Raw genomic sequence first — 12,392 nt, forward strand, 5'->3', positions numbered from 1 at the left:
GCTACTGAGAGACTGAAACACTTTATTACTTAGGCTTGAGAGTTCTGAACAGCAGTGGGGTTAATTAGAAATCCATACTAAATCCAACACCAATAAGATGAGCTCCTGGGAGCAGGAAGATGGCTGCCAGGTTTTCTACAGGAGGACAAACCAATCCAAGTCAGAAACAGAGCTGATTGAAGCTTTCACTCCAATCATCACTGAGATCAGAACCCTGAGTGGCTTCTATGCTTCCAGCTATGCTGAGATAGGTAGATTCAGTCTCAAAAAAATGGTAGCCCATAACTCAACACATTGCTCCTAATTTCATCACAAGTCCAGTTTGTTCCCTCTTAGTTTCACAGTAAATGATTCATGCACTCATATTTAGAGAACTACAAAGGCATCTACTATCATTATGGCTTCTCTGTATTCAAGATCTATCTGTCAGAATTGGAATTTTTATATCTTACATGGAGATAGATGAGTTTGGGGTTCTAACTATCCCCTGCAAACACTCCCCAAGGAGACATGCTTGTCCTTCCTACCCCATTTCTACTTACCGTAATTTTTGGATTCCAACTTTTTTTTTTAGCAGCTGTGAACCCCTTGCTCCTTTTGGACCGCTAAAAGGAGGACTATGTTATATAAACAGCAACATTAGTTGAGAACTAGTTCTTTCTAATACAACCAGAGCCTGATCTCATTAGTGTTGTTGATGAGAAATGTGGGCTGGGCAATGAAAAACTCCATGGTGCAGGGTAGAGGAGACAGAAGTAATGTCTTAGATTAGAAAAAATATAGTCACATAAAAGTGAAAAGAGAAAATTTGTCTCTATGTCCCCAAGGTTGACACTAATTAAGAAGATCTGGGCAATTTGGAAGGCATCAAGAGGACAGGAGAAATTGAGAGTTTGAGTGAAAGAAGATCTTTGTCTGGGTGCTGCAGCCACCAGAAGTACCATGGAGAGTGCCTGGTGCTGAAGATTGACTCCTCAAATAATTTAAAGCAAGACCTTTGAGACCATCTAAACCAGTCTCCTCAGGGTCAGAGGAAGAAATTGAGGAGCTGAAAGATGAGGTAATATGTCCAAAGTCACACAAGTAAGTAATGGAGCCAGAAATGAAATCTAGGCTTCAAACCCCAGGTCATTGCTCTTTACACCAAACCCCACTGCTTCTCCATTGTTAACTTTGCAAATTGAAAATTTTTTTTCAACCTGAAGTCTACCTGCAGAGCTGCTTTATTGTGCTCTGTACTGGGTTTCATCTTGGCTTTTCTGACTTCATGGGCTTGTCTATAAGTTGCAAAGTCTATTAATTTGTGTCTTCCTCTTATCTCTAGTCCTTAGATCTTCTCTGTATGAAGACAGAAATTGATATTTGTTGGTGATGTGGGGAAAGGGAAGAATGGAATGGTGAGAAACTGGCTGTAATACAATCCTAGGCTTTGCTAACCTCACACGCATGTAAATTAGCTAAAAGCATAGGAACAATTAAACAGTAACACTGTGGTTTATGAATAAATGCCTCTTATGAGCAAGTCTTTGATATGGAAGGAATGGAAGAAAGAAAAACTTTCTTCCTTGCATGGAAGTTCTTTCACCAAACCCTTTTCCCCTTTCCCTTCTGATTCCGATATACTCAACCGTGCCTTATCCTGCCTTTCTTATCCTTTTTTTATGTTTTTTCTTGTACAATCCCTGGTTTTATCCATCTCTATCTATGCAGCCCCCAACAGTGTTCAAAATGGTGAATGGGCAGGAAAGGAGTGGGACTCCATCCCAGGAAAGTGGGGGGACACCAGGTGCCCAGTGAGAACGTTTAGAAAAGGAGGTAGGCTAATGGCGGGAATAGAGAGGAGGGGGAAAATGTGAAAAGGTTTGTTTGAATTCTAGGAACTTCATCTGGTGCCACTGTTCTGCAACCAACGCCTCTAGCTTGGCTTTGTCGCTTGACCCTTCCCACTGGTCCTTTCTCCCCTTCTTGTCATCCATCCCTGGGGGTTTCTCCTTTGCCAGGGCTGTTCATCTCCAATCGGTCCTGCTCCCTTGGCCAAAGGGCAATGTGACTCACAGAGCTGCCACCAGCCCACGGCTTTTCAGAGGTTTATAAACCCGACTAGGGGAGAACCCGCTGAGCTCCCCCGCGGCCCGGCCCTGCCCCCGCCCTATTCTCAGAGCTTGGCGCACTTGGCCTCCAGCCGTCAACCCAGCAGCTGCGTCCTGAGGCCCAGCCCGGGCACTAAGTGGAGAGGATGACCAAAACAGAAAAGGGGAGCGGGGAAGCCAGTTGGGCTCTGCGTGGCGCCCTGGCCGCTGTGGCGCTGCTTTCGGCGCTCAACACGGTGGGCACTGTCTTCGCGCTGTGCCAGTGGCGCAGATTGAGCGAGGCGCTGCGGGCGCTAGAGGCAGAGAAGGTTCAGCAGGCACGGGAGGACAGCGCCATCCGCACCTTCCTCCAAGAGCTGAGCCGAGCGCCCCGAAACATCCCAGGCAACCCCGACCCCGATTTGTCCGGGGCAGCGCGGAACAAGCGTAGTCATGCTGGGGAGCCCCAGCCACACATCCGGGCGGAGAACCAGGACATGCTGATGATGATGACTTATTCCATGGTGCCGGTAGGCGTAGGCTCTGCTCCCCAATCATCCCGCGCTCCACTCTTGGGGTGGGCGGGAAGGGGAAAGATTGAGAGGGAGGACGCAATAAGTTTGCAAGTTCTGGGACTAACCCAGCCTAGATGCCACCTGGACGTCTCTTCCCACATACATGTTTTAGGTTTAGGACTAAAAGGAAAGGTCTTTGGTGTCGGGGCGTACTCTTAAATGGTTGCTTCCCCTATCTAAAAGTTTGCTAAACTTCATCTCTCAGTAGAGGCAACGTTGACATGTGAAATGGTTGCATATGTATTTGTAACCTTGCTTAGGTTTTTGAACTTTTTTTAGATGCAAGGGCATATGTAGGTAACAGAAGAGATTACACTTTCAAAGAAGTTCTGGAGTTTTATTTTTAAGTACAACATCTCCTAAGATTTAAAAGGGAAAAAATAGTGTCTACTGTCTTCTCCTCTCTCTCTCTCCTGCCCAATTAAAGTAAAGACATATTCTGTTTGCCATAGGCCAGCCAGTGAGATTTTCGGAATTCAGTGGGAAAACAGAAAAAAAAAATCAGTACTCTCAGAAATGCCCACAGAAAAAAGAAGGCAGGGCTTAGCAGCTCACAACTTTTGGGTGCATTTAAGAGGATGTTTGGGTACTATTATTGTAATTTTTGAAATGTTCTTGTGTGTCAAATTTGAACTTTGATTTGGTAAAAGAAAAGAAAATTTAGGAAGACTCGATCCCAGGCTGATATATTGTTTTGGAGAGGGGTAAATGAACCACAGAAAGTTCATTTTAGATTTTAGGATCAGAGATTTAGAACTGGCAGAGACTTCAGAAATCACCTAGTCCACTCATCCTCCTTATTTTATATGTGTAGAAATAGGTGAAGTGACTTGCCAAATAGGAAATTAAAACAGAGCAATATTAATAATAAAGTAAAGATTGGAACCCAGGTCCTTTGACTCCAAATCCAATGCTCCTTCCATAGCACACACAAAGAACAATTCCTTAAAATATTCCTTTCAGAATGTAGAAATTTATTTAGCCTTTAGAAATACATTATTTTTTGCAATTTTCAGTTACTGGGCTACTTTACTGGTTTTAATATAATAATTACCCAGCAATTACTTGTAGATTGCACCGACCTTTCCTATTTCATTTCATTATTAATTATAATTACTGTGGGTTTATTTCACTTTATAATTAGAAGGAATTCAGTTCTGTCATCTGAAGTCAAGGGGTGTAGGAGGTACTTTTGAATACCAGATTTATGAAGATGTCATCACTTAGAGTTCTATTATTATGCAAAATTTTAATATCTAACACAAATGAAAATAGTCCCAAGATTATGAGGAAGCAAAACCCATGCTTGGATTATCTCTTTAGGAAGGTGACTTCCAATTCTACCCTTGTGTTCAACCAGTATTACATATTAAAGTTCTGAGACCTCTCCCCAAAGAAAAACTTGCAAAAAGGACTCCCTTATTCTTTGTCTACAGCAAAATAAATGCCACCAGAGGAGTCTCCTGGCTCCTCTACTTTTATTTGTTGACCTAACTGACATCTTACCCTGTTTGGTTAGTTTGCCTTTATGCTTCTAACCTTTGTATTTAAAATAGATCAGTAGAAGAATTCTATCTTGCTGAAATTATTTTTAATAAATATATCAAAACTATTTCCTTACATTACAATTCATTGATGAAACAAAGTAATAAATGAACCTGGAAGCCAGCCTTGCTAAATTTTCTTTCATTTGCCATTTTATAGTTCAAATTTGACTCTAAAAAAAGATCTCGGGCCAACAGCAGCAACTGCTTTAGAAAGAATTATACTAGGAAAAAAACATCAAATTTGTTGGCCAGTTTATAGACATTTATTTGTAAATTATTTTTAAAGCTATTACTTTGCTTCCAATAATATGCTAAGTATCAATCTCTAATAGAATATGAAAGAACTTCCCTGAATACAAAAGCTTCTACTGGCCCTCAAGAGGCCAGATTTAGTATTTCTTTACAGGAGTAATTAGTTATGCCATGCCAGTCACACTTGCCTCTTTGTTCTCCCTTGTAGGCCATGGCACACATAAATAGTAGGGTGGGAAGAGAGGAGAGATACCTGATTACCAAGGACGCCATGGCATGTTTTCAGGAAGTATTGTATTAGCTCTCAGGCTAGGCTCCTAAATTCTTCTCACTTTCACTTTCTGCTCTTCTTAGAAAAGAAAACTGATTTCTCTTTCTCTCTCTATTCCCCCCTCCTTCCCTCCCATCCTCCCTCACTCTTCTGTTGTGACCTTGAATAGGTCAATGAACCTCTTTGGGTCTCTTTGCCTTCATCTGTAAATTAAGGGTATTGCTCATTAGTAAACATGTGAAGCCTTAGTCAAGATCCATTGGAGTATGATATTCATATTTTCTTGGCCAAAAAATGACTATTTTTCCTATTTCTGAAAGAATTTTTTTCAAAAGTACATTAAAACATAGTTCTAAAGACATGTTGAAAAATAGTAAAGAAAATGAGGATGGCCTAGATGGCACCTAAATTCCATTCCAGCTCTAAACTTTTTGAAATGTTTACTTTTCTCTTCAAAGGAGTAACATAGGGAATTATGGAAACTAGGCCATTAACAGCAGAAGCAATGAAGACTGAAGACTAGGTCTTTCTCTCTTAATTTTATGCTGCTATGATTAAAAAAAAAATTTAGTTCCTTTTTTGAAATTGACTTCAGAATTAGTTTCTGAGCCACACCAGAAAAATTAGTCTCCTTATTTTATAATCACATTTAACTTCTAACCAAAAATAATACAACCCAGATTAATCTCCCACTCATTGCCACAGCCTTAGACACTGAGCTCAGTCTAGGGGCAGTGGGAAGAGCTAGCTCCAGGTTTTGTCTCCCCTGCTATTTCTCCCACATGGACTGATGGGAAATGGAAATACCAATATTCTGATTCTGCTACTCTAGTCACCCTGTCTAGAAATAGCAATGCACATATTTACATTTTTATTCATTCCAAATGGAAAGATTTTTAAAATTAGGAGACAACTTGGACAAACTTGGCATAAATTTGGTATAATTTTTCCTTAAAAACAAACAAAATGACTGCTTTCCTCCCTACTCTATCCTGACCCTCTTCCCCCTAAATCCATGGTCAAATTCATTTGACATTAAGACTTGATTGGCATGCATTTTATCTACCAACTAAAGGTCACATCATTCTAAACAAGACAAGCTTTTAGATTGAGATTAAGCTACAAAGGGAGTATTTTTCAGCCTGTCAGAGGCTTTTATATAGCTCTTTGGGGGTGTAATAACCCTATTTTAAATAGATGCAGTATGAGAAAAGTATTTGGTTATTTCTTAAATAAAGTTAAGTCATGATTTTCTTTCCTTAAAAGAATGAAAGTTACAAAGTCAATTAAGATTCATTTTAAAGTATTTTGTGGAGTTTGTGCATTTTAGTACGATAGTAGATTAATATATCCACACAGAAGCTGTGAGGGATACAGTCAAATTTCAGGTATGATACCTAACCTAAGGAACTTGCAGACAGCTTGGAAGACAAGAATAATATACATGAACTAATTAGACAAAGCTAGTGTAGTTTATGACTAAATCATAAATAGTATGGTAAATCTTAAGGATGATTCTTCAGAAAAGAAAGCTAATTGTTCATTGGTGCTATTTAGTAAGAATTCATAAAGGAGATGAAAGTGGAGAGGGGACTTGAAAGTTGAGTAGAATTTGGACAAGTGGAAAATGAGGAAAAGGGTTATATTTTTTTAAAACCTGCATAATAAGGTTGGAAAAGGTTGAAAAAAACAGAATTGATTTCATAGAAATCTATTCCAAGACAAATAGACTTCCTGACAAATATTAACAGAAAAATTTAAATATTTGGATGAAATTTAAAACAATTCAACAAATGGATGTGCACCAAAACTACATAATGAAAATCAAGTGTCCAGTGACCAAAGGCAGCTGGTAGCACAGTGGATAGAACACTAAACCTAGAGTAAGGAAGACCTGAGCTCAAATCTGATGGTAAATACTAAGTAGATGTATGACCAAAGACATTGCTGTCTACCTCAGTTTTTTTCCATTGTAAAATGGAGATAATAGCATCTATTTCTCATGGTTGGCATATCAACTAGATAATATTTGTAATTTTGTAATAACACTGCTTGTCACATAATAAGCACTATACAAATGTTTATTTTCTACCCTCTTGAGGTGGCTTACTTGACTAGAATGAAAGGTTCAAGTTTAATTCTACATTCAAATAAGTGTCTACACTATGCAAAGGATAGAGAAGGAATAGCACAAAGTTAGTAATACGGTAGAATAAGATTATAGAGAGCTTTGAGTGGCCAGATAAGGAATTTGGAAATGACCTGAAGATCAGTTGGATACTATTCCCGAAGATTTTAGAGAATGGAAGAGACATGAAATAAACAGTATTAGAAGGAAATCTGTTTGGTAACAACTACAGTATAATTTTAAGTGGAAGGAGAATAGACATACAAAGACCAATTAGAAGTTTATTGGGGGGAAAAAACCCAACTGAAACAAATCCTAGCCAATAAAGTCTACTGCAATTATCCAGATAAGAACATGAAAGCCTGAACTAAGGTGGCACTGAAAGGAACAGAAATGAAGGGATCAGTTCTAGAGAAGAGGGTCTTAACCTGGAGTCTATGAACTTTTTAAAAAATATTATGAAAATTGCATTTCAATATACTGTAATCATTCTCCTTTCTATATTTTATTTTATGTATTTAAAAGCATTATTCTGAGAAAGGATCCATAGCCTTCAAAAAAACTTTCAAAGAGCTCCATGTCACCAAAAATATTAAGAACCCTTATGCTAGAGATATTTGGAAAGAAAAAACAATAAGATTCCATAGTTTCATCATCTATGCAATGTGTATGACTTTGCCTTCTTTGCCAAGTGATTGTAAGAGTCAAATGAGATAATAGGTTGGATGCTTCCTAAATGTCCACTAACATTTTATCTTTACCTTCTTGAGCTCCTTTTCTTTTCTTTGTTTCTGACTGGATTTCTAGGATTTGTGTTTTATTTCATTCTGATGTTTATTTCATTCTGTAAGTTCGTGAAATGGCATTTGAATAGGACTCATCTTGTTGACACTAAAAAAAAATTTTTTTAAAGGTCATTTCCAAAATATTTATTTTGATGCTTGATGTAGTTAAAAGGGATTATTTTTAGTCCCTATGACTGATACAAACATTTTGTTTAGAAGTGCTCATTTTGCCAAACATTATAGTAACATGAAAAGCACATTAAATTTAAGTCAAAAGGCATAGGACCAAATCTTGGTTTTGCTTCTTTCTGGTGGGGACTTGGGCAGACTACTTCAGTTCTCTGGGACTCCATTTCCTCATATTTCAGTGAGATATTTGAACTAGATTATGTCGCAGGTCCATTGTAGCTCTAATTCCAACAAATAATTGGAAAATATTGAAAATATTAAGAAAAACTTAGGAAATGTTATTTGAGGGAAATGTGGTAGTTTTACTAAGATGTTATCAACAGAAGAAAAGTGCTGAACTTGAAATCAGGAAAACCTGAATTTGAACCTCATCCAAAACATTTATTATTTGTAAGACCCTGGGCAAGTCACAAAATCTCTCTATGCTTCATTTGCCTCATCTGTAAAATAGGGATTAAGATGCCTGCAGCACTTACCTCACAAGGTAAATTGTTGTGAGGGTCAAACGAAATGTTGTTCTTCAGTCATTTCAGTTGTGGCCAACTCTTCATGATCCTGGTTGGAGTCTTCTTGCCAAAAGTACTGGAGTGGTTTGCCATTTCCTTCTCTGCTCATTTTACAGATGAGAAAACAGAGACAAACAGAGTTAAGTGACTTGCTCAGGCTGACACAGTTGTCTGAAGCTGGCAAATGAGATAATGCACATTAAATAATTTGCAAACACTAAATTGCAAAATAAATACATTGACCAAAATTTCTAACTGCAGTAAACATCTCCAGGTGCATGAAGATTGTGTTAGGCATTTGGAAATAATGCAAAGTGAACTAATGGTGCTTTGGAGCAGGGTTTTTTCTTGTACTTTCTGCAGTATGTTATCAGGCATATTACTTAACTGAGATTTGCCTAAACTCTCACTTAAAGATCCTTGTTGAGAGGCACTATATGGACACAAGATGTTATTCTTAATAGTGACTGAAATAGCTTTCCTTCTTCAGACCACTCTACTAGTGGCTTTCAGTTGACAAGTGTCCTTGAAATGGGCTAATACAGTATTGGAAGCTGTCTACGAAGTAATCACATTAATTCTCTTCAAAACACTTGGGAACTGAGATGGGACTGTGAAGCAATGGAAGGAAGTTCTCTCTGCACTTTAACAGCTTTTATGCTTCTTGGCAGTGTCACAGAATTAACACTTAATTTTCTATATGAACATATAAAAATACTCTATATATGTATTTATAAAACATGTTTTTATAAATACACATATATATCTGATTCTTGGTGAGACAGACTGGTATAGAAGATAAGAGTGCTGGACTTGGGGTCAGGCGGCTCTGTGTTTGATACCCACCTCTGACAGTTACTAGCTGTGAGACCCTGGGAAAACTCCACTAACCTCTTTGGGCCTCAGTTTCCTTCCCTGTAAAATGGGATGATTATAATAATAACTGTACTGTGCATGTGTGCATATTGTGTATAAATAAGATAGTTGCAGACCCTGGAAAAGTACATAAATGCTAGGTGCTGTTTCCTTATTTGTCTCTGTGTTAGCATTGTCTACTTGAGTGTTAGTTTCCTATGGAGACTATGCTTTTACACCCCCTAGCCCAGAATTGAGATGCTCAATACCTACCACCCCACCTTCATATCCTTGAGCACAGTGCTGAAATCCTCAAGAAATAAATCTGAGTTGGTAGGCTGTTGGTTGATTATAGAACTGGAAATCAAAAGGCAAATTCAATGCTTTCAATTATGTATTGACTTTTTAACATTTTATTGGTTCTTTGAAATGTAACTAGGGATCTTGAGATTTAAGTCAAATCCTAGTAAGGATTTTTAATGGCTTCCTTAGAGATCTTAAGTCCTTTCCATAATCTTGTGAAGTTCCTTAAAAGAATCAGTCAGTAAATGTTTATTAAGTAACTATTTGGTGTTAGGTCTTGTGATAAGGACCAGAGAAACACAGAAGGACAAAAGACAGCCCCTGCCCTCAGAGAAGTTCACAATCTAATGGGGGAAATAATAGATAAGTGACTTTTTATGTTCAGGATAAAACAGAAAATAATCCACAGAGGGGAGGCACTAGAATTGAGGATATTCAAAAAAGACTTGTAGAAAGTGAGATTTTAGCTCAGACTGGAAGGAAGCTAGGAGGTAAAGTGAAGGTGGGGAAAAGCATCCCAGGCATAGGGACCACCAGTGAAAATGACCCGAGGTGGGAGATGGAATGTCTTGTTCAACAAAAAGCAAGAAGGCCAGTATCCTCGGGTCAAGATGATGCCAAGCATTAATAATGTTGGTTTTACACTTAGAAGACACTGGATTATGATAATGATAGATTAGATGAAAGTTGCACAAGAAAGAAAATTGTACATGAAGCTGGAGTCAAGAAGACTCATTTTAACCCCATTCCACATAATCCTGTTTGCCTCAGTTTCCTCATCTGTAAAATGAGGTCAAATCTGGCCCGAGACATTTGCTAGTTAGGAGATAGAAATGGCAAACCACTACAGTATCTTTGCCAAGAAAACCACAAATGGGGTCACAAAGAGTCAGACAAGACTGAAACAACTAAACAATGAATGGATGGGAAGTTTCTCCTTATAATGAACTGAGTTTATCTCCTTAGCTTCTACTCCTTAGTTCTTCTTCAAAGGTCAAAGAGTCATCAAATCCAACTTAAAGCTTCCTCTCCTAGAGGTCAAATGTCCCCAATTTTTTTCCTGATCTCTGAATGATGTGACTTCAAAGCCCTTTAAAATCCTGATCACCTTAGTCTTGGCATGTCCTTCCTTGTCTATGTTCTTACTAAAATCTGATGCACAAATCTGAAAACATTATTGTTGATGTGACCTGAGCACAACAGAGTATTGTTGTTGTTCAATTGTTTTTCAGTTGTGTCCAACCCTTCAAAGCCCTATTTGGAGTTTTCTTGGCAAAGATACTGGAGCAGTTTGCCGTTTGCCATTTCCTTCTCCAGCTCATTTTACAAATGAGGAAAAACTGAGGCAAACAGGATCACACAGCTAGTCTGAGACTAGATGTGAACTCAGGAAGATGAGTCTTCCCAATTCCAAACCTAGTCCTCTGTCTACTGTGCCATCTAGCTGCCCCTCATTGTATGTTGGTAATATCGATTCCCATATTCTAGATCCTTGCCTTTTATTTTTTAATTTTTTTAATTTTTATTTAATTAATTAATTTAGAATATTTTTCCATGGTTACAGGATTCATGTTCCTTCCTTGCCCTCCTCCAACCCCTTTCCCATAGCCTATGTGCAATTCCTCTGGATTTTACATGTGCCATTGATCAAGCCCCATTTCCATACCATTAAGAGTCTACATCCCCAATCCTATCCCCATCGACCTTTGTGTTCAAAGAGTTGTTTTTCTTCTGTGTTTCTGCTCCCACGGTTCTTCCTCTGAATGTGGATAGTATTCTTTCTCATAGATACCTCAGAATTGTCCTTGATCGTTGCATTACTACTAGTAGAGAAGTCCATTACATTCAGGTGCACCACAGTGTATCAGTCTCTGTGTATAATGTTCTCCTGGTTCTGCTCCTTTCACTATGGATCACTTCCTGCATGTCCTTCCAGTTCACATGGAATTCCTCCAGTTCATTATTTCTTTTAACACAATAGTATTCCATCACCAACAGATACCACAATTTGTTCAGCCGTTCCCCAATTGAAGAGCATCCTTCAATGAGGATTTTCCAAAATTTTTGCCACCACAAAGAGCACAGCTGTGCATATTCTTGTACAAGTCTTTTTCCTTATGATCTCTTTAGGGCACAAACTCAACAGTGCTATGACTGGATCAAAAGGTAGATCCTTGCCTTTTAAATGGGGAATACACTGAACAAAAGCACAAAGGTAGAAATGAATATAGTCTATCTGGGAGGGAGGAAGAAAGAGATGGAGAAAGGAAGGAAGGAAGGTAGGAAGGAAGGAAGGTAGGAAGGAAGGAAGGAAGGAAGGAAGGAAGGAAGGAAGGAAGGAAGGAAGGAAGGAAGGAAGGAAGGAAGGAAGGAAGGAAGGAAGGAAGGAAGGAACCACTCTAATATCTTTGTCAAGAAAACTCCAAATGGAATCATAAAGAGTCAGACACAACTAAAATGACTGAAAAACAAAATAATGAGTTCAGGTATCCCTTCTACATCACCTCTGTGATCTGGAAAATCCACATAAAATTTTTTGGCCCTCTCTTCATACCAGAAAAGAAGTCTGAATTTTTACTTTTTCTTTTATGGGGTATTTATGACAAAATAAATTGTGTTTAACATATATATGCATATTTTATACATTCCTAAGTTTTCAACTTTTTCTGTGTCATCTGCTAGCCTTCACATATCATTTTCAACTTCCACAAAACTCTCCAAAAATTCTCAATTAATTTCTTATGCTGACCCATGATATATCAAAACTGTAATGGAGAAAATCACACTATGGAAGGGATATCTATACTAACTTTTTTGGATTCCATATCATACTTTTAGCAGGTTTTAAGCTTGCTGTCAACTACAACTCCTAGGTCTTTTCCCCACAAACTGTTGTTTTAGTCCCTTCATTC

General features: G+C 38.3%; 1 protein-coding gene across 1 annotated transcript in view; it reads left to right on the top strand.

Moving 5' to 3' along the window:
- Positions 1-2,117: 2,117 nt before the first annotated feature.
- Positions 2,118-12,392, top strand: part of GLDN (gliomedin) — a 97,989-nt gene continuing 87,714 nt past the window's right edge. Inside the window, exon 1 of the mRNA XM_001380569.4 lies at positions 2,118-2,599. Within this exon, the coding sequence (XP_001380606.2) occupies positions 2,237-2,599 (363 nt within the window). The 5' untranslated portion in view covers positions 2,118-2,236. The remainder of the gene's footprint in view (positions 2,600-12,392) is intronic.

Source organism: Monodelphis domestica, chromosome 1, assembly GCF_027887165.1.
Source record: "Monodelphis domestica isolate mMonDom1 chromosome 1, mMonDom1.pri, whole genome shotgun sequence".
In the NCBI taxonomy this organism is placed as follows: Eukaryota; Metazoa; Chordata; class Mammalia; order Didelphimorphia; family Didelphidae; genus Monodelphis; species Monodelphis domestica.